Source organism: Rhea pennata, chromosome 19 (assembly GCF_028389875.1).
Source record: "Rhea pennata isolate bPtePen1 chromosome 19, bPtePen1.pri, whole genome shotgun sequence".
NCBI classification, from domain to species: domain Eukaryota; kingdom Metazoa; phylum Chordata; class Aves; order Rheiformes; family Rheidae; genus Rhea; species Rhea pennata.
Window position 1 is genome coordinate 8,704,438 of NC_084681.1, and position 21,982 is coordinate 8,726,419.

At 40.7% G+C, this 21,982-nt stretch overlaps 3 protein-coding genes across 8 annotated transcripts in view; 2 read left to right on the plus strand and 1 right to left on the minus strand.

Moving 5' to 3' along the window:
* METTL23 (methyltransferase 23, arginine) lies at positions 1–2,291 on the plus strand (the record flags this gene model as incomplete). The annotated part of the gene is made up of 5 exons (XM_062592113.1): positions 1–90; positions 240–344; positions 870–1,107; positions 1,422–1,506; positions 1,961–2,291. Coding segments are annotated over 5 exons (687 nt in total), but the record flags the coding sequence as incomplete, so codon positions are not given.
* SRSF2 (serine and arginine rich splicing factor 2) lies at positions 2,115–6,636 on the minus strand. 3 transcript variants are annotated; one of them, XR_009960376.1, is made up of 5 exons: positions 6,507–6,636; positions 5,910–6,303; positions 5,238–5,548; positions 4,796–4,899; positions 2,115–4,147 (listed from the first exon to the last, which is right to left on the minus strand). XR_009960376.1 is itself a non-coding variant. In XM_062592133.1 (4 exons), the coding sequence occupies exons 2-3, from the start codon at positions 6,269–6,271 to the stop codon at positions 5,245–5,247; spliced, it is 666 nt and encodes a 221-aa protein (XP_062448117.1). In that variant the 5' UTR covers positions 6,272–6,303; positions 6,507–6,635; the 3' UTR covers positions 2,115–4,147; positions 5,238–5,244. The 3 variants fall into 3 exon arrangements, 1 of the variants encoding a protein (XP_062448117.1); XR_009960375.1 differs by lacking the exon at positions 4,796–4,899 and having other exon boundaries at positions 2,115–3,523; positions 4,039–4,147; positions 6,507–6,635; XM_062592133.1 differs by lacking the exon at positions 4,796–4,899 and having other exon boundaries at positions 6,507–6,635.
* MFSD11 (major facilitator superfamily domain containing 11) overlaps positions 6,322–21,982 on the plus strand; it is a 25,523-nt gene continuing 9,862 nt past the window's right edge. For 3 of the 4 annotated variants that reach the window (XR_009960374.1, XM_062592131.1, XM_062592130.1), the window contains exons 1-10: positions 9,380–9,570; positions 9,772–9,942; positions 11,786–11,841; positions 12,906–13,013; positions 13,486–13,565; positions 13,662–13,758; positions 15,802–15,860; positions 18,817–18,958; positions 19,792–19,832; positions 20,996–21,061. Coding sequence is in view for 3 of the 4 variants with exons in the window: in XM_062592131.1 (XP_062448115.1) it covers positions 9,847–9,942; positions 11,786–11,841; positions 12,906–13,013; positions 13,486–13,565; positions 13,662–13,758; positions 15,802–15,860; positions 18,817–18,958; positions 19,792–19,832; positions 20,996–21,061 (745 nt within the window). In the remaining variant the exon portion in view is untranslated. Of the gene's footprint in view, positions 6,787–9,379; positions 9,571–9,771; positions 9,943–11,785; positions 11,842–12,905; positions 13,014–13,485; positions 13,566–13,661; positions 13,759–15,801; positions 15,861–18,816; positions 18,959–19,791; positions 19,833–20,995; positions 21,062–21,982 lie in introns of those variants that run through there. The other variant, XM_062592132.1, reaches the window with a different exon arrangement.

Consider the following 21,982-nt stretch of genomic DNA (forward strand, 5'->3'; position numbering starts at 1 on the left):
GCGGCGGCGGGCGGCGAGCGGCGGTACCGCTTCGCGGACGGGCCGGCGGGCGGCGAGCGGCGGGCGGCGCTGGCGCTGCGCGTCCCCGAGGTGCGGCGCGGCGCTCTGCCGGGTACCGTCCGCCGCGGGCAGCCCGGGCGTGGGGCGGGACGGGGCGGGGACAAAAGGGGGGTAAAACCGAGGGGAACGCGGTGAAGTCGCGCGGCAGCTCCGCCCTGGCCCACGCGGGCGCGTTGCAGGTGCTGGACTCCCCGTACGGCCTGTACGCGTGGCCCTGCGCCGTGGTGCTCGCCCAGTACCTGTGGTTTCACCGCGCAGCGCTACCCGGCAAGAGAGTCTTGGAGGTAACTTCAGCGGTGCAGCGCTGTCCTGAACACGAGCGCTGCTCCCTGCTTTCGTTATTTAATTTCATTCTTTTCCACCTTTTCCTTAGTTTAGCTGCAGCGAGGCTTACTTCTCCTTATTACAGGTCAGCTAACAACTCTCCACTTCCCTCCCCGCTTGTGCCCAACTTACATACTGCAGTTTGGGGCAGAAAGGTGAACTACACACTCACGAAAGTTTGCAAGTTGTGGTCGCGCATGTTCTTCAAACACATGCACTGGTTCTGCACAAAACAGAGTCCCCCTGTGATAAAGCAGCCCTCCTCCCCCTTGCCTCCTAGTAAAACACTTCAATATTTACAAGTCAGCTCCTTTTCCTAACTACTTTCATTTTGGTTCTGTTCCAAGTCAGCTCTAGAGTGAGTTTTCCCTCGCCCCCTGGCTTCAGCCAAATCACTGTTGTAAGAGCTTCAAAGATTCCCCTACAACACATCTAGTTCGTTAGCGCTTCGAGCTGCATTCAGTTGCCTTCTCTTGTGATTCCAGATTGGAGCAGGCGTTAGTCTACCTGGTTTAGTAGCTGCAAAGTGTGGTGCCGAAGTTACATTATCAGATAGCGAAGAGCTACCTCAGTGCTTGGAGAACTGTCGAAAAAGCTGTTTGATGAATGACCTGCCTGATGTACCTGTTATAGGTCTCACCTGGGGCCGGGTATCTCCAGAGCTGCTCTCTCTTGCTCCTGTAGACATCATCTTAGGGTCTGATGTCTTTTTTGAACCAAAAGGTATGCTGATACTCAGGTAACTTCAACTTGATAAAAACAGCAAGGACTTTTTCCAAGGAGTCTAAATTTAGTAGTATTGGGAACTATCTCTAAAATGAAACGGCAGTTTTTCTGGTAGTAAGACTCTATCATTGAACTTCCTGGGGCAATTCTAGTATTAAGCAATCCTTTAACAAGTGACTAGTAAATGGAGTAGACTACAAACTGAATAAGACTATTGTTCTCATGTCTCTTACACAGATGAAGGCATATTTAACCACATCTAGAATCCAGCGACTCACCAAGTCTTTGTTTAATCTTTCCCAAATATGCAGATTTTGAAGATATCTTAACTACAGTTTACTTCTTATTAGAAAAGAATCCACATGCTCAATTCTGGACTACATATCAGGTCCGAAGGTATGTACTTTTTCCTGTTTTAACTCTTAATCTAGTTAAAATCATTAACACCTGAGTTCATCAGCATCACAGCTCTATTTACTAACTACAGTATGACCCAGCTTGTGTAAGTCTAGTTCTGTCACAAGACTGCAGCCATGTCTCAGCTCCTTTATTAATTTATTAAAGAATGCTAACTTCTCAGAAGCCCCAACTATCACCACACTGATTCCAAAGGACAGATTCTGACTTAGGCTGATATTAGCCAGTAAGTGCTAGGAGTATCAGAGAAAAGGTGCTAAACTAAAGATATTTAAAAACCACAGATTAACTCTGCTGTTGACTGGGAAACCACTACAAACTGCAGCTGTCCATAAAATTTGAGTTAAATTTACTGACAGTGTCTTCTATCATTACTGGAAAAGTTACAAACGTGGATTACATTTTTCACACATTCAGTGTTTCTTCCCTTCAGTGCTGACTGGTCTATTGAAGCTTTGCTCTGCAGATGGAAACTGAAGAACACCTATGTTCCACTACACTCATTTAATGCAGACAAAGAGCACTTGGCCAACTCTTCTTTACCAGGAAGACATACAATTGAAATGATGATCATCTCACTAGCAAGATCAGATGGTACTTAAGTTTATTCCACTTCTTGTTTCCAATACAAGATGTTACTGTAGCATGGATCTGCAGGAAACAGTCTGATTTGCAGCAAACCTCATACCACCTCATACCTTCAGTGGTATTTTTTTTTTAAACATGCATCGCAAAAATAAAGCTGTTCAAGTCTTCAGCTATGGCTTTTGAGAAATTTGTCCTTCTCTGAGATAATTTAATAGTTCAAGTACTCAATTTCATTATGTAAGTCACTATGCAACATAGCTTAACAGCTTTACAATCCACTAGATCAAACTTACCCTTTTCTTCACGGTTGTAAATTTTAAACTATACTCATTCAGGATAAAAACCACCCTTAAAGATCAGTTTTCCAGGACTGAAACTCCTTCCTGAAGATTCATATGCAAAAGCCAACCCTCCCCCCATTAAAAAAAAAAGAGAGAATTTATGTAGACTGCTGCCAGCCATGCAGTCCTGGAATATACAAACTCCTCAGATTGTAGAAAAGTATTTTTAATCCTCAATCAAGCCAGATTAAGTATTCAGATGTTTCCATTTAACATACATGCACAAAGTTAACAAGGCATTACAATAACCCTTGACATATGATGGTTGAAGTTACAATTCATTTAGTATCCAACTCAAAAATCTCATCACTAGATTATCTGCCATCAAGCAGCAACCTGTTGAGTCAGGGCAAGCACACAGCAAATGCAATTAGTACTGCTCAGTGTGTATCTTCCATAACAACATCTAACAGACCTGCCTAATTTTGTTTAGTTTGGTGTGCAATACTTGTCTTACAGTGTTTTGGTTAGTCACAATACTAGTAAGTCTGTCCTTAGGAATTTAAAAGCAACCCCAGTGGGTAATATTTAGAAGCAGTAGAATGCATTCAGTTACTATATAGAAGTTAAACATTGACAGTGTAATTGCAGAAATCTTTTCAAGCTAAAAATAAGCTGACTCGGACATTAAGTTGAGAAAAGTTAACACAGAAAAATGTTTAATATTAAACTACAGAGACAGTGGGTATAGTACAGAATGTCTTAAGCAAAAGATACACCAATCAGTACTTACAAAAGAATGAACCATTTCTTTGTTAACATTACATTTCTCATACGTAAGTTCATATATGTATGTTGGTGAGATTTAACATTCTGGAAAAAATAGGGTGTGTATATCATCAGCTAGATGTGCTCACTGTATGCTCCATTATTTTTATGCAAGGCCCGGGTGACTGGAAGTGCAGTTGTCAGGCATTTTAATTAACTGGACAGCCATTTGTTTCTGCACGACAAGGCATCGTTACACTGGAGCAATCAGGAGAAAACAGGAAACAGCCAAGCACTCTGCACTGCAACACGCCACCTTAACAGCTAACCAGCATTACTCAACTGCTACACAACTGCGCCTAGTGCACAAAAATACATAAGAGAAGAGATTAGAATTGAGTCTGATAAAACAATCCTTTCAAAAAAAAAAAAAAAAACAAAAAAATCAACTGTCACCTGAAAAGATTTCTACCAATTTGGATTTGAAGATACTATTTTAATTCAAAGTAAAAAAGCATTTACAGTAAATTTCAATTTGAAGTTCTGCAGAATTTTATTTAAGGAATGAAGACAAAATTGAGAATACTTTCTGACAGTTAGCTACTCAGCATATAATGGCTCCATGTTTCCTCAGTATGAAACCTGAGGCAGCAAGTTACCATCAGTTTAATTTCAAATAAAAGTCAGCACTATATAAACAAAAATGAAGTTTTACCTCAAATATCCAAGCCAATAATGAAATCGGTAGTCGTTCACTTCACTAAATTACAAGAAATTTGAATAACAGCAACAAAATGGCACATAAAATGTAAAATCTGCCACTTGAGGCGCAAATTAAACAAGTAAAAAGTTAGACAAAATGTTACAAAATAACCTTTTCATCAGCTGGTTGCTTGTGCCAGGGGTCTCTCCAATGGACTGAAGACTCAAGCGATCTTTTCCCCCCAAAGGCGTCCTTTATGTAGATTCTCTATCTGATGCATCTAGGTTTGAAGAAAGAAAAGTTCAGCCACATTTCTACTATGTCTTTTGTCCTGTGGATGACTTCAGGTATACTTCTAGGTGTGTTTCAACTGGCTTTGCCTAACATTGTTAGATTTTAGGAATTATCAGTGCTCCACCTCCCCCCACATGTTGCTTTAATTCAGAGGCCAAATGTGAGATTCTGTAGAAGTATTTAGTTACAACGAAGAATAAACATCAGGCTGTAGATCAAACCACCACTAACTTGAATTCAGCCTGTTCATCAGTGAATTATAAAAGTTATGTAAGTTATGTAAAACTAGCACTTTGTGATAAAAGACTTAACTAGACTTTAATTAGCATTCAAAAAGAAAGTGTCACTAATTTTGCTACAATTATCTAACTTCAGAACTAACTTAGGCCCTTTCCTTTTAAAAACAGGACCAAACAGTTTGAAGGGTTAAAGACACACTATCCTTTCCCCACCCAGTGTATCCTCAGAAGCCTCTTCCAAGATCTTCACTTGAGGAAAAACTAGTTTCCATTGTTTTCTTGTTGCAGTGAATTTGCCACTTTTCTACAACAGTTACCTCCAGTCAGTATAATGGTCACTGAACCGATCTTCCATTATAAAAAGGATAGTGTATCTTTAACATTTAAAGACAAACCTGCTCCAACACACGCCCACAGAAACTGGTCCCTGGAGGATCAGCCAAATCAGTTAAAATCTGCAATACTGGCCAATATTCTTTTAGCAAACAGGAGACCGCAGCTTTAAAGGGGAAAATGCAGATGTTGGATAAATACAGTAAGAAATAGTCATTTTCATAATAGGTTGCGTCTCATACAATATTTTATTAAAACCAAGCCATTAATCTCTCAACAAAACATGAAAATGTCCTCTGTAGAAAACCCTTCGGTATTAACTTTGCCTAACCAATAACCGAACAGCACTGCTCAAAAAAAAAAAAAAAAGAAAAGAAACCTAACAACGTGCCCCATTAGGATTCACTTGGCTCAGGCTATTAACACTCTAAGTACTACCCAACACCCCACTTAAGTGCTATAATAAAGAAACATGCAATGTCTGCTGTTCCCACGGTACATTACCATTTTCCTAAGAGGATACAGCTCCTTCTTCTTCTGGAGACTTGGGAGGGCTCTTCGACCTGGATCTGGAGTTAGATTCCCTCTTTGAGGCAGGGGGAGGGCTTCTAGATCTGGACCGAGACCTCGACCTGGACCGCGATCTGGAGACAGACGAGGACTTTGACTTGGATCTCCTGGCAGACCTGGACTTCGAGGTGGAGCGAGACCGAGAGCGTGTGCGAGATCTGGACTTGGACCGACTGTAGCGGGACCGACTGCGGGATCTAGAGCGGCTCCTGCTCCTAGATCGGCTGCGACGACGTCTTCTAGGACTAAAACACAGGAAGGAGGGAAGTGCGTTAAGAGTTGAACACAGGCGGCGCAACAGACTCCTGCGACGACTTCAGCACAGGCAGGGCGGAACGGGGCCCACGTGGGCGAGAAAATGAGTATTAAGGAGGCGCCATTGTTTAGACCGAGTGGCCGGGGGCTAAATCCACCACGAGGGCCAAACCGTCCATCCCCAGAGAAACTCCATGTGCCTTTACTACTAAGACCCTCCCCACCCATAATATGCTCTCCATAAAAAAATAACGCTAAAAAAGCCAAACTGGGAGCAGCGCGGCATGCAGGTGCAGGGCTCTGCCCCGACATTCCTCCTGACCACCAAAACGCGCCCGCCCGGGCGCTCACCTGCGGCTGCGGCGGCCGTAGCCGCTGCTGCTGTAGCGGCGCGGCGGCGGGCCCCGCCGACTGTGGTGTGAGTCGGGGGGGCGGCCGTAGCGGGCCATCTGCACGCGGAGCTCGCGGCCGTCCAGCACGGCTCCGTCCATGGCGTCCATGGCGTCCTCAGCGTCGCGTTTGTCGTGGAAGCGGACGAAGGCAAAGCCGCGGCTCTCCTTGGTGTAGCGGTCCCGGGGGATGTAAACGTCGCCCACGCGGCCATACTTCTCGAAGACCCTCCGCAGCGTGTCCGGGGAGGTGCGGTAGGTCAGGTTGTCCACCTTGAGGGACGTCATGCCCTCCACGTCCGGCGGGGGGCGCCCGTAGCTCATGGCGGGCAATAGCCCCCGAGGGGCGGTTGCGGCTGCGGAGGAGAAACCCGAGCGAAAGGAGCCAAGTCAGGAGGCGGCGCGGCCCCAAGTGTGGAGCGTCTCACACCGGGGAAGGGGCGCCGCAGCGGCGGCCGAACAGAGTCCAGGAAGGAGGGAAGCTGCAGGGCATAGGGGAAAGCGAGGCAGGAAACCCCACCAGCGGGAGGGAAGGATAAGGGGAGTGGCAGACACCCACCTCCGGGGTTCGGGGGCAGATGGCCTAAGGCCGGAGCAGAGACGAAGCGTCAGCAACTACCGCCCTTGCCCGCTGCTGCGAGGAAATGAGCGGGGCGCCGCCCGCGCTCTCCTACTTAACGCCACAAAATGGCCGCCGCCGACCCGGAAGCGAAGGCGCTGCCCGGCGCGCGCTCACGCAGGAGCCCGCGCTGCGGCCGTTGGAGTTTTTCGGTTTTATTATTGTTATTCTTTTTAACTTGAGGGCCTTGATTCCCGAAGTCAGTCTTGGAAAGCAAACGGTAAATCTCTCTCTAAATTAATAACTCTTCTGTAGTTAAAAGTGACTGTTAAGGCCGCTCCGCCGTGACCCGGAAGGAATCGGCGGAGGCGGGGAAATTTTAAACAGTAAGAGCTGAAAACGGCAAAAAACGGAAATAACTTGAGGCAGGTCTTTGGGGGTGCGCGTGTGTGGGGAAAGCAGCTGAGAAAAGCTTTACAATGTGGAAAAAAATAACGGCGAGCAGCTCCTGCAGCGCCAGGGGGCGGGGAGGAAGGTGACGGTTTAAAATGGCGGACGTTGAGGCGTGGGGTCCGGTGGAGAAGAGGAGGCGCGGGCGGAGCCTGGGGGAGGTGGCCGTGGGGGCTTATGGCCCCCTCGGCTGGGGCTGTGTGGCTGCCCTGAGCAGCCGTGCGGGGCCGCGGCTCTCAACTGCAGCGGGAGGCGCGATTTTCGCCTCGCCCTCCTCCCTCCGGGTGCGGTGGGGGCACCTGCGGGCTGTTGTAGCCGCCCGCCAGCCGCGGCGGCAGCGGAGTGCGTGCGCTGCTCCAGCGCCCGCCCCTCCACATGTCGCTGCCAATGTAGTGTGCAGGGAACATGTCGATACTCGCGAGAGTGTGGCGACAGCAGCTGCGAAACGTTGGACGTCCCCTCGGCCAGCACGCGGTCTTTGGATGGCCGTAGTTTCGGCGGCACAAGCTCTCGCGTTGTAACGAGGAGCAGGATCAGCCCAGCCCTTGTGCAAGGCTGACAAGCAAATTCCCCGAGCGAGAGCTACTCCCCCAGCCCCAAAACTGTTGCTGTGTCTTCAGGCACTGAATGAAATTGCCCAAACCCCAGGCATAAACTATGACACCTAGTTCCAGTCTTACGACAATCTTACACAAATATTTGTGTCAGTCTCTTTCAAAATACTACTTTGTTTAGAGAAAAAAAAAAGATTCACTGCTAATTTCGTTCTAACGTGATGACAGTATTGATGTGGGGAAAAATGAGAAAGCAACTTCAGTATTGGGATTTAAATTCTTGTTGATATTGTAACTCTGTTTAATATTTTTTACTGAGAAGTATAAAAATAGACAATGATGTTGATACAAAACAAAAGGAACACCAGCTACAAAATAAATCATTTACTTTATTAGGACTTGTTTTTTTTTTCATGTTATATTGTTCTTCCCCCAGAATGGCTTGATTTAAAATTTTCTCATTAACCTGCTGAAATCCTTTCCCTAAGGGAATTTTTTTTTCTTTAGATTGATTCCCTAAAAATGATAAGGGGAGTTTCCCATGTGCCTTATTATTTTCACAATTACTTTAAATAATGATAAGCTGCTGCTGTTGCTGAAAGAGTTGCTTCAGCACTCATTTCCCTCCCTGTCAATCTTCCCCTCTGTCTTGTGTGAGCACAGGCATTCCGGAAGTTGTGCTGTGAGCTGAACTGGGGAACTGATCAATGTTGACTCTTTTAGCAAAAGATCCCAAAGTTTTTTAATCTGTATCAACTCCCCATGCAGCTAATGCTTGTGCTATGCATGAATGCCTGTGCTAGCAGAAGAGGAAAAATAGGTCTTAGAGGGGAATTTGCACTTTCTTTTTTAATGGAGGTGCCAGTTTAAGGCAACTGTAAGAATAGGATCTTAAAGATCTACTAGTATAGATTCATAATATGTAAAGAGGAGAGCTTTGCTTGAATTAAAAAGAAAGACTGTCATACTCTGATCTTTATAAAGCAGCCATTGACTTTCTTCCACAAGTAAAAATCACATACTGTTTAAAAAAGTCATGGCACTTTTCTAAAATACAGCTCAGGAATTAAAAAAGAGTAATAAATGTATAATGACAGCTGAGATACAGATTTTGGGTAAGTCCTTTAAGGCAGATGATAAAATTTGCTGATTTGTCATAATCATCAATCAGTTCTAGTTTTCTTTCCCTATTTCTTTGTCCTGCAGTTAATTGGAACTGACTTGGCTGAATGCTCCAGTCCTGATAGGATATGCACTAGATAATAACAATAAGAAGCAAATATTCAGTCAGTACAAGGTGTGTGACCTGTTCTAATTTTGCTGACATTTTAACAGATTTTCTAAACTTCAGGCTTAATTGACCTTTAGTATGTAAAATACTATGAAGTAAAAATAAATATTAAAAAACTGCAGTTGCTAAAAAGGAATGTTGTTTCTGAAACAATGCAGTGAAAGATTATAGACACTGTATTTCTGCTCTAGAGTCAATAAGATGATAGAAGGCAGAAGCAGTGAGAAGACCGTGTACGTTAGTTGCACTGAAATACTTAATTTCTCCTATATAGAATAATTTTCACTTTGGAATGACTTTTTGTATTTTTCAATTAAGGTATTAGACAATTTTCTTAGAAGACTTCTAAGACATTTTTTTACCTTGCCCAATATTTTATTATGTAGTGGATAGAGAATATTATTCTAAGTAACTAGTACCAGTCTTATTATTTTAAGGATCAGGCAACTGCTGCTACCCTTTATAGCAGAAAAAATATACTTTCATAAAACTGCATTTCCCATAGTGCACAAGGACTTTATCATCTGGGTCAGCTGATCTATATTGTGAAATTTTCCTTATTTCCTGTCGAGCATGAATGGAACAACTTGTGTATATGAGTGTCTCGTCTTTCCTTTGTCAGGTGATTTAATGGCTTTTGACCAGGATCCTGGTTCAGAACAATGGCAAAAAAAAAGTGCTAATTAACTAATTTAGTATTTGGAAAACTGCTGGGAAGAGATGACATGAAGTAATACATCGCAGTCTGCTGTTAACTTCATGGAAAAAGGTAGAGAGTATCTTTATCCTTACCTTTTGTGCCAGACCTTTATCTTTGTCTTTTGCACTTACCCATTTTGCTGTACGTTATTTAAGGTAGTCATAAGATTTTTTTGATTTGTTGATGATGTCCTAACAATTCACAAGTAGCTCCAACTGTCATTTTTGAAACCTTATTTTTTGTTTTATTCTCTCTTTTTTTTTTAACCAGATCTTAAGAGGAAACTTTTAAAGAGAAATAGTGTTTTTCCAGACTGAGGCTGACAGCTTTCCAAGAAAACACAAAATGTCTCCTGAATCAAAAAAACTTTTCAACATACTTATTTTGGGAGTCTCATTTATGTTCATATTTACTGCTTTCCAAACATGTGGAAATATTGCGGTAGGTGTAAATTTCAAAACATGTCCACTTGTATTGCAGTCAATCTTCTTTCATATTTCTGATTTTTCTATAGAGTTGCTATATACATACTTGACTAAGGTGTAGTTACAAACCATGCCTCTTAGTTTCTCCTAGAGTGTCTTTCCTAATCTGCCATATTTTCTGTTTTGGCAAACTAAGCATTGAGGATGTGTAAGAATAACATCTGACAAGTAGTCAGACTTTCACAATTGCTAGAACTGCCAAGTCACCTTCTGTCAAAATAATTTACTACTTATGTGTCTTGTATTTCTTTGCGTGCTGAAGCAAAATTGGGAATAAAATACATCTACTATTAAAAGCAGATTGCATTCTTACTAATGAAATTGTTACAATCCTGCTACTAATATACTTAGCCCAGATCCTTCAATTTAGATGTTGACATTACTTTGAATATTAGTTATATGCCTAAAGGGTAGTTACATGTCTAAATACTTCTTGAACATACAGGCCTTACAGCTTCTCTTCTCCTGCATTCAGGAAGAATCCTTTCTGGGGTCAAATGTGTAAATGTCCTTCATTGCATTATAAAAATAATTACTTAATGTTGAAATAATTACTTAAAGCAAAAAACCTTAGTACAGCATGATCCAGTGACCTGAGATGGTCTGTTCCCAATTCTACAGACTTTGCAGATGTTGCTGAATTTTTGTATTTTAGGGTGTAATTACATGTTACTTAGTCCCATTTAATTGCAGATTCTGGCCAGAAGAGGTAGAATTCTCAGCAATTCCTTGAATTTGATCTAGTGATCATGCAGTCATGCTAAGTATTGTATCAGCTAATCTATTATAATTACTTTCAATCAGATCTGTCAGCCTATTTAACTAGCTACTTGGTCTCATGATCATTTAAGCTGATTCAAGAAAAAAAAAACACGGAACTAAGGGGAAGAGAACAAGAGTGGAAACTTAGCAGAAGCTGACAGATCGTATTATCAGCATTGTGAAACTTCAGCCTTTGTTTCCACATTTTTAAGATGAAGAAAGTCATGCATATATACCTAGAAGAGGTGATTTGTGAAACAAAAGTTTTTTGAAATACATTAACATTTCTGATGAAAGCATAATATCATTTTATCAATAAAATACTAATTACTGCTTCAGACATATTTTTTTCCCTGTCAATTATCTCATTAGCTTATGTTTTTATAAATAATCCTGCAGTATCTATTCCTCACCTGAAGTGAAGGAATCAGATCTTAGTTCCGTGGTTTAATACGTGGTTGCTTCAAGCATAAACAAGGTACAGTGAAGCGAAGGGAAAAACACAAGATGATAAACCAACAGTGCTTTTTATTCCATGTATCTAGAGAGGAAAGAGATAGACATCTCTTTAGGATGGTTTATCTTGTATTTAAGAGTCTTAATCTCCTGTCTAGAAGTACCTGTTTCTTAATTCAGTAGAGAGGGAACATAGGGTGACATTGCCCCAAAATTAGGCATCTGAGTTAGATGCTCAAAAGAAGTAAGGTGAATCTAGAGCAAGTGTTCTTTTTTCCATTGCACATGAGAGAGAAACAAAAACTATGTTTTTATGAGGATAATGTGTCTTCACTGTTATGGCCAGAGTACTGGAGTCTGTCTCCTAGAATATTTCTCATACTAGTAAACAGGCAACCCAGTAACACTCATCTTCATAGCAGAGGTGTTGAGAATTGTAATTAATATTTTAATTATTTTGAGTACTTTCTAGAATCTACTAATGATCAGTTTTAACTTTTAGTTTTGATGTTATTTAATGCAGATGTTTTAAAACCAGAACATACTTTCTAACATGTTAATACATGTTTTTCTTCTCACAGCAAACGGTTATCACAAATTTAAACAGTACAGATTTTCATGGCAGTGGCTATACAAGGTAATTTTCAGAGATTTCATTGCTTTGCTTCTTGAAGAGTGAAGCCAGTTAAAACTACATCTGGTAGAGTTACACTCTTAAGAGGTTGTAATGTTCTGCTGAATTCACGATTTAGTAACATTTTAAACAGTTTTAAATATGAAAGGAACATGTTTAAACAGTCTACTTTTACACTGAATTATTAATTTCTAATTGTACTGCATACCTGTTTTGCATATTTTATTTGTAGGTAGAAAAAAAACACACTATATAGTCATTATACTCTCAGCTTTTTGTTTTAGGAGATGAAGAATGTGGAAGTTTTTTTTTTAAAAAAAACAAAACTATTAATAAAGGCCTTCATTACTTGCCTTTGTGCACCTCTGTGCCCCTGTGTATGCTAGGATGTGTGGATAAACTTGCAGGAAAGATTGCAACACAAAGGAGAAAGGAGCACTCAAAGACGAGAAGAGAAGCAAGATTCAAAGCTGTGAAAAAGCATAGCCAGATTCGCTTCTAGAATATTCTCTCTGCACTTCAGGCACGATCGGGAACTTTTTGTATACCAAACTGATCTGTCACATAGGAAAAGCTGGTTGCTGCTTTGAAGGGTTTATAGTCTTCATTTAAACTGAAAATACAGCTGGCACAAGACTATGTCTAAAAAATCTCTGTAGTATATTTGTCAGGAAATTAAAACTTCACTAATAGATGAATGAGGATGTGGAATATTCTCCCTTAGAAATACTGGGCACACCATACAATACCTATTGTTAAGCCACAGTTTGACAAATTCCTGTCATAAATGACAAGATGTGGTTGCCTGCAGTAGCTTGGGACTGGATTCCAGTGATCCAAGAAATACTGTACACTCCTATATTCCTATATTAAGATAAAGTGCAATAGATGAAGGTAATTAACAAACGAAAGGAAGGAAACATTTGAATATGGAAATTATGAAGTTACTTAAGCTATGTATACATTTAACTACATACTTTAGAATTGTTTGAATAGTTTTCTTAAATCAGCTGCCCTTGAACCCTACATTTTAAGTATTCACTTATCTTTGTTGTTTATTTATGTAGCATGTCCATTATTTATGGAGTATTCTCTGCATCAAATCTTATTTCACCTTCAATAGTTGCGATAGTAGGACCTCAACTCTCCATGGTTATTAGTGGAGTATTTTATAGGTAAGTACTACTTTGAATATTGTCTGCCTCCTTTGAAGTCTCCTTTACTTTTTCACAGTTAAGGCTACCAAGCTCTGAAATTGGTATGAGTGAAAGTGAAGTGAAATTGTATGGGGCTAAGTAAGGCATCTTCTTACACAAATACTCAGATATCTGTATCACGAGATACAACTGTAACTTCAGGGTACTCCAGCCTACAGGAAATGGAGCATGTTTTTTTTTCCACAGCATTTGCAGGCTTCTCTGACTGTGGAGTTCAGGTTGTGGTCTTAGGTTAATGCCTACGTTTAGGAAAAATTACATGTTTAGTGGTGTAAAAAGATTACTTTTCTGATATATGACTTGAACTATTCTCAAAGGTCACTTAGGAGGGAAGTAGTTGATTTACAAGAAGCTGAGTGAGATATCTAATTGTTAAAGAACATTATCTTTTTCAAATCTGTATTCAGTAAACTGTTCTGTTTTATTCTAGCTTATACATTGCAGTTTTTATCCAGCCTTCTACATGGGCTTTCTACACTGCTTCAGTTTTTATTGGCATTGCAGCTGCTGGTAAGCATTCTTCTTACTCTGCTCACTGTTCTTCACTGCATTTGTATATACCTCTAAAATATTTTTCTTGCTTGACTAATATTTTGACTGTTTTAGTATTATGGACAGCCCAGGGAAATTGCTTGACTGTAAATTCTAATGAAAACACCATTGGAAGGAACAGTGGAATATTTTGGGCACTCTTACAGTCTAGGTAAGCTTTATTTGTTAAAACTCTTTTCTTTGGTCATATGCGTCTTTTACTTTTTACACTTTTTGGTAAGTGAGAGACTTTAAAAATACTAGTCGATGAAGTGGAAGGGAGAGCTGGAAGCAACATTTCTGTTGTGCAACATAGAACAATGAATAAAAATTATATTGCAGGCCTCTGCTCTTGATGTGCTAGAAAGATGCATCTCTGTTAGGGAAGCATTTCACATCCCTCATATCTGACAGAAATCTTGTTGATCATGGAGGTGTGTTAATACGTGTCAGGGCCCTGAGTGCTCTAATAAAGCCTTAATGACCCGGGGCCTTCAGCTCCCTTAGAGATATGCTGGAGGAGCCACTGGTCTTTAGCAAAGCTTCAGCCACGCCCGTCTTGGCTATTGACCTTTTAGATCCAGGACAATGAAGAGTTCTGACCCATGAAGTGACTTCTTGGCTTGACCTTGGACCTGCTTAATTGCCACGACCTTGCCTGATAATCTTGGTTGAACCTGGCTATGATCTCTGGTCTGCCCTGCTTGCCCGTGCTCAGCTACCCATCCCTTAGGGAGCAGCCGGCCCTTGCTGCTCTCTGGTAATTTGAACCGACGTCACCGAACTCGGAGCAGTTTAGTCGGCACTCAGGAAAGAGATCTTGGAGTCGTTGTTGACAGTTCTCTGGAATCATTGGCTTAATGTGCTAATAACCAAAAAGCCAACAAAATGTTGGGCATCAAGAAGGGCACTGGGAGTAATACAGAGGATGCCATGTTGCATAGGAAACCTAAGCGTGCACTTGACTATTGTGTGCAGATATGGTTTCTGCATCTCAAGAAGAACGTAATGAAGTTAGGGAAAAACAACTAAAATGCACAAAAAGATAGAACGGTTGCCTTTAGGAGAGACTAAAAAGGCTAGGACTCCAGCTTGAAGAAAAGACGCATGAGGAGCATTATACTCATGGATTACCAAATCTTGAAGACAGCAGATGGGCTGAATGTAGAGCTGTTGCTCACCAAATATTGTCATACCAGAACTTGGGGTACTTGGTGAAGCCAGTGGAAGATTGTTTTGCAGTAAATAAAAGAAAGTATATCTTTACACATTTACAACTTCTAGAAATTGCTGTCACAGGAGCTTGTGGAGTTAGAAAGTGTCAGCAAGTTCAAAAAGGGATTAAACAAATTAATTGACAGCAGGTCCTTAAATGATTCCTAAAAGGATTAAGCAGGCCTATATCTTTTCTAAACCCTAATACAGAAATTCTGGTTATTGGGAGATAATGAGGGGAATGAATGGCAGAAAGTGGCTATACCCATGAGCTTGCCCTAAATGGCATGCCTTAATGCCATTGTTGGAGAAAGAATACTGAGCTGACCGACTGTTGATCTAAACCAGTGGGGCAATTCTCCTTTTCCTTAAGTTTCAGATGCAGGAGTTAGTGTTTCAGTACATTATCAGAGTAGCAATTTCCATCAACTTAACTAATATATTTTAGGACTAAAATGCAACGTTTTACGTGAGGTAATTTAATTCTAAGGCTGTTCTGAATCACTCCTAATTCATAACTACCATATTTAGGTAGCTATAGGTAGATACACAGAATTTCCCTTAAGTCATTAACAAACACTTTAGCTTTGCTGGGACAATACTTCAGGCAAGACAAAAGCCTCTGTTAAGGAATCATTACAAAATGATCTCTGTAGAAACAAGTCAGCTTTCTGAATTTTTCAGTTCCAAAATTAGTGACAGAGGCAATTTAGAAGCTGTTTTCCTTTTTTTGCCACCTTCTATTGTCTTCGTTCCTGAAAAATGAGTAGCCAGCATTATGTGGAAGACTCCTCTACTGTATTTAAAATAAATTTATAGAGTAAACAGTTTGCATGGAGAATGTGACTGATTTTTCTTTCACAATTGCAATATGATTTTTGCATAGAGTAGTATTACTATTGTCACCGATCTGCATTTTTGGTGACACTATGATGCTGCAACTTTAATCTTACTGTAAAAAGTGCTGTTCACCTGTGTTGTCCTTTCTTTTTGTTTTCAGCCTGTTTTTTGGAAACCTCTATATATACTTTGCTTGGCAAGGAAAAACTCACATATCAGGTGAGTGTTACTTGCTTGCGTAAGGCTGTCCTTTCAAGTCTGCCAACAGGAAGAAATAGATGCAATGATGAAGTGGAAAATGTCAAGAAACCTATACAACAGCATTTTTTTTTCAGATCATTATTAGATAGCCCCTGTTTTGGGGATGTGCTTTTGAGTCAGTGTTCTGACATATATAATACAAGGGCTGTGGAGAATCTTTGCATCTATCTTCCTGGATGCAGTGCACTCTGAGTGCCTTCTATTAAGGTATGGTCTACACAGGAAATTCTTCAGAATGCTAGTTTAGAGTAAAGTGTTCCACAATAGCTACTCTGAAAGTTTCCCTGTGTAGACATGCTTATTCCAAAATACATATATTAGTGGGGAAAGGTATTCTAGAGTAGATGTATATTTTAATATCCACCGAGGGGTACACATTGTATTCCCCTTTCAGAATAAGTTCTTTGTGCAGACTAGCATTCTAAATCAGATTGGGTATTGGTTAATCTATGAAATAAAGGAAAAGAAAGGAAAACCATCCCATTTCATTTCAAAGTTGCACCAGTCATTATCCTGTGACAAAGACTTAGCAGGACAAAGGCTGAGATGCTCAGCTGGGCTAAGTGAGCTGCCTTTAGACTGGTGCAATTGCTGGAAAAGTGTGTAAGGGACTGTAGTTTCAACTCTTCCTTTCTTGGCATAGTTTATCAAGACTAACTTCCTAGTAGGATTATAATACTATAATTTTCTATGTTTGACATTGCATTAGACTGCTAAAGAGCAGGAATTAGAGTAGCATGTACATATTTGTATTCTTAAGAAGCTGATTAGTGGTTAAAACTCAGAGATTGATGGAACTGTTACTTTATTTAAGCAAGGCAGGGTGAGTGGGAGGTATCAGCTAAGAAGATGGCTATCAATGGTGAAAGTGGAGCAAAATTAAGAATTTAATTACACAAAATGAGTATTGCAGAAAAAAGCAACATTTTGTGAGTAAATAAAGTTGATTTTCCTTGTTAGTAAGGAATAAAATGTTGACTTTTAAAAGATAATTATTTTCCTGCAGAAATACTGCCTTGTTGAGATAAATAGTCCACTTCATAGCTCTGATAGAGCCGTTGTTTCAGGTTCTCCACAGACACAGCCTTGCTAGCACATTACAGGTTAATTTTTAAAGGTTAACTCCTACATTGCCTCTTCCTTAACACAAAGACTTAAACACTGTTGAAAGTACTGGAGGTGCTTTGAATCTAGTGGGCCTGAAATTCTTTGCGTTATAAATCGTATTGCTCTTCCTAATGTCAGAATACTGCACTTAAATGTGAGGGAGTTCCACTCTTAACTTTGTCTCCTCTTTAAATGGAAAACACTTGAAATGTCTTGAGTGTCTTAAGTAAAAGCTAACTGTTGGTATCTCAATATTTAACAGGATTTAAAAATCAATTCATTCTTTTCATAGAATCACAGAATCATAGAATCAGTAAGGTTGGAAGGGACCTCTGGAGATCATCTAGTCCAACCTCCCTGCTCAGCACAGTCACCTAGAGCATGTTAGACAGGGTTGCATCCAGGCGGGCCTTGAAGATCTCCAGAGAAGGAGACTCCACAACCTCTCTGGGCAACCTGTTCCAGTGCTCTGTTGCTCTCACAGCGAAGAAATTCCCCCTCACGTTCAGGCGGAACTTCCTGTGGTTCAATTTCTGCCCATTGCCTCTTGTCCTGTCGCATGGGACAACTGAAAAGAGTTTGTCCCTGTCCCCTTGACTCCCTCCCTTCAGGTACTTGTACACATTGATCAGATCCCCCCTCAGTCTTCTCTTCCCCAGGCTGAAGAGGCCCAGCTCTCGCAGCCGTTCCTCAGAGGGCAGGTGCTCCAGCCCTCTGATCATCCTCATAGCCCTACGCTGGACTCTCTCCAGTAGCTCCATGTCTCTCTTGTCCTGGGGAGCCCAGAACTGGACGCTGTACTCGAGATGAGGCCTCACCAGGGCTGAGTAGAGTGTCAGGATCACCTCCTTCGACCTGCTGGCAACAGTCTTCCTAATGCACCCCAGGAGACCATTGGCCTTCCTGGCCACAAGGGCACATTGCTGGCTCATGGTCAACTTGTCATCCACCAGCACTCCCAGGTCCTTCTCTGCAGAGCTGCTCTCCAGAAGGTCAGCCCCCAGCTTGTGCTGGTGTCCAGGGTTATTTTTCCCTAGGTGCAGGACTCTACGCTTGCCCTTGTTGAACCTCATGAGGTCCCTCTCCACCCAACTCTCCAGCCTGTCCAGGTCTCTCTGAATGGCAGCACAGCCCTCAGCTGTATCAGCCACTCCTCCCAGCTTGGTAGCATCAGCAAACTTGCTGAGGAGGCACTGTCCCCTCTTCCAGGTCACTGATGAAAAAGTTGAACAGGATAGGACCCACTAGCCACAGGCCTCCAACTAGACTCTGCACCACCGATGACGACCCTGAGCTCTGCCTTTCAGCCAGTTCTCAATCCACCTCACTGTCCACTTGTCTAACCGACACTTCCTGAGCTTATGTAGGAGGATGTTATGGGAGACAGTGTCAAAAGCCTTGCTGAAGTCAAAGTACACAACATCCACTGCTCTCCCCTCATCTACCCAGCCAGTCATTCCATCAGGGAAGGCTCTCAGGTTGGTTAAGCATGATTTCCCTTTGGTGAATCCATCCTGATCACCTTCTTTTCCTCCATATGCCTGGAGATGACATCCAGAATGAGCTGTTCCATCCCCTTTCCAGGGATGGAGATGAGGCTGACCAGCCTATAGTTGCCTGGGTCCTCCTCCGTGCCCTTTTTGAAGACTGGAGTGACATTGCGTATAAGGCAAAATGGAAAACACAACAGCTTTTAGAATGTGTTTTAAGCACTGTTACAAAGTATAACTGTATTAGTTGCTTGAAGGTAGTTGACTTGACTGAAATTGGTTTTGTACATCTAATTATGACTCTTGTTTTTTCACAGAGAGTGATCGTAGAACAGTTTTCATTGCTCTGACTGTTATCAGTCTTGTGGGCACAGTTCTGTTCTTTCTGATTAGAAAACAAGAGGACACAAAAATTCAAGGGGAGGAAGATTCTACCAATGAAATCCAGGGGGACAGCTTGTAAGTGCTTATTGTAATAATGTATTGCCAATTTATACATGTTTATGTGCTGCTGCTCAGTGGAAAATTGCATTCACTTTCCCCTCTGAACTGGAAACATGAAAGTTATGAACAATGTGTAGAATTACAGATTTAATAGAAATGTCTGTATCATAACAAGTGAGAGTTAATCAATTGGTGATCTTCATCTGACATTCTCAAGGATGGAATGTAGTACAACACTAAGTTTTTCCAGTAATAAATGTCTTTGGAAAGATCATATACCTCTTTTCTTCACTGTTAAAAGTGTATCTGCCTTTCATAGTCTTTCTTCCCCTTGCTAGTCCAGTTTAAGGATTGAAATGAGTAGAGATTATTCCTTTTTTTATTTAGCTTTTCTTTTACATACTGAAACATGTTTGTCGCATCATATCTCAGATACATGGATGCTACCATGGTGGATAAATTAGAAATGCCTAGGTAGACAGATTCAGCACAGTCTTGCCTGAGCCATTATTTTAGATTCATTTGTTTTATTAATAGAACAGTGAAAATATTAGGGAAATCTGAGCAAGTACCATAGTCAAAAAAATGTTCAGTATTACTTCAAGGAAAGACTCTGTTAAGGTTCATTTTTGAAAAGCATACACTTGCCCCAAAAGCAAATAAATTTTGTAGTTAGTAGTTTAGATTCTCAGAAACTTTTAGTAATGCACTAGCGTATTCCAGTATATAATGCTTGGCTAGGAAATGTGTAGAAAATTTGAGAAATGAATGAATCTACTTTCTGCCATAGTGATTATAATGTGGTTATTTTCCTTTTCCATTTTGACTGAAGCCATTTATTTACACAGGTCTTCCCATAGCAAAATGACGAGAGCAGTGGCTGCCTTTAGTAAGTACTGTTTCACATAAGAATTCCTTCAAAAAAAAATTGAAGTATCCTTTCCAGTTTTCCATGATTCTGCTGGTATGCAATCATGTAAAAATCACTTAGAAGAAGAATTCGCAGAGAGTTAGTTTTAAGAATGCATTTCAGTTATTCTACTTCAAATGTAGACCTTCAGGGTTGGCCCTTTTGGGGAAATGACTGCCAAATGGCAATGGTTTTCAGGCCAAGGATTAGTTTGTGTGAGGATACAGGACCGATGAATTGTGAGCCTGATAGAAATTCTAATGTCTATATGAGTAGTTGTGGTTTTGAGCCTAGTAGAAATCAACTTGCAACTGGAAAAGCTTGGGAACCACTGAACTAATCTGTGGGCAAATTACTGTTGCTATGCAATTGCTGTGAGGTTACTGGCTGTGCTTCAGAGAGCTCCTTCCAGGTGACCATATCATACAAACAAAGCTTGATTGCAAGCAAAGAAAGTGAAGAAAACTTTATGTCTATTACATGTTAGTATTGTCAAGGAGGAGTTTGGAAGGTGCTGCCTTGATGTAATTTCAGAACCCAGCTACATTATAATAGCTTATTTATATAGATAACCTCAAAGACAACAGTCATCAGTTGGGAAAGCCACTGCATGAGATGTTTTTCATGTAACAGGATAAAGGAGAGAAGTTGCCTATCGTTCTATTTTGTCACCAAATGATGTCACTTAAGAACAACAATTTTGAGCTGCAAGTGTCCTCAGCTTCCACTGAAGTTTGATACCGTCTTCTGTGACTGTTGGCTTGTTTTGAGAATATGAAGGGTTTTGGCTTGTTTTGAAAATGTGAAGTTTTTTTTTTTGACAATTTATTTGTTCTTTAAAGATACAGTCACAATAAATTGAGAGAGTACAAAAATGCAATGAGTGAAAAACTGTCTCATTGAAAACCATTTTACTATTGACCTTTTTCCATTTCTTACGAAACAGGATATCTGTTCACCTCATTTCTTTTAAACTGCAAGCCAGGCTCTGTCTGTTTAGCACCATATTTTTACTGTAATAAAGAAAATAATTTGCATAATCTTAACCTATTTTTACTTTAAGCAAAGATGAAAAGAAAGTGCAGATTCTCTTAATAATTTTAGTGGAAGTTATATTAATTTTCTTTGTTATTTCTTTACAGAGAGATCTATTAAGCTGAGCTTTACTAAAGAGATCCTGCTTCTCAGTGTTACAACAGCCTATACAGGTATAAAACAAGCAAAATGCATGCTCATGTAGCAGCACGAGGGCATTGTTTGAAATTTTAACCAAGAGCACCAGACCAGGATTGTTTTTCTGTGTCTCTGTAAATATTACTTGAATATTTGGATCATTGTTGAATGGGTTACCAATTTATGACATTTTTGTGTTCTGGAGGAGAAGTACATCTAACTCTTCTAGAACTGACAGATGTAACAAAGTTGTTCACTAAGGTTCTGGGTCACTCAATGAGAGTTAAGCAAGTTTTACATAGCTGTCTTTGTGATTTGCCATTAAACTCACTGTTAAGTTGTAGATGATATTTAATGTAACTACATTGCATTTGAATTAAATTGATTTTTGTAAATGGGGCTTTCAGTGTCACCTCCATTAGGCTTGTAATCAGGTGTTGGGGATTACTAAAAGAGTCCTCTTTTCAGTGTTACTTCTGTTGGGAAAAAGCTTAGACATTTTCTACCTTGTTTGTCCTTAGTATTTGCAGTGGCAGGAGCTCTCTTTTTAGCAGCTTTAGTTAAATTTTCTCTGTAATGTTAGACCAAGGTATGGGCTGTGGAACAAAAATAAATTTATTTTTCCATAAACTGAAGTGTTTCTTCCATAAAAAGACTGTCAGACACAGAAATATGTTACTGGAATTCTTTAATGGATTTTTTTGGTGTCTCTGTGTCTTTATTTGGCTTCAGATGTAGCTTAGTTTATGATCAAATTAAGCTTTAAGAGACTAGATGCGTCTTCAAGACCTCAGCTTTGATTTACCATTACTTAAAAAAAACCTCTTGTATGTAAAAAGAAAAACTTGAAAATGTGAATAAACTATTAATGGTGCTGTAATATCAGCCAAAGCTTGTAGAGAGGCTGCAGCAGTAGCAGCTACGAAGTCATCCCCAGCAACTAATCTGAATCACAA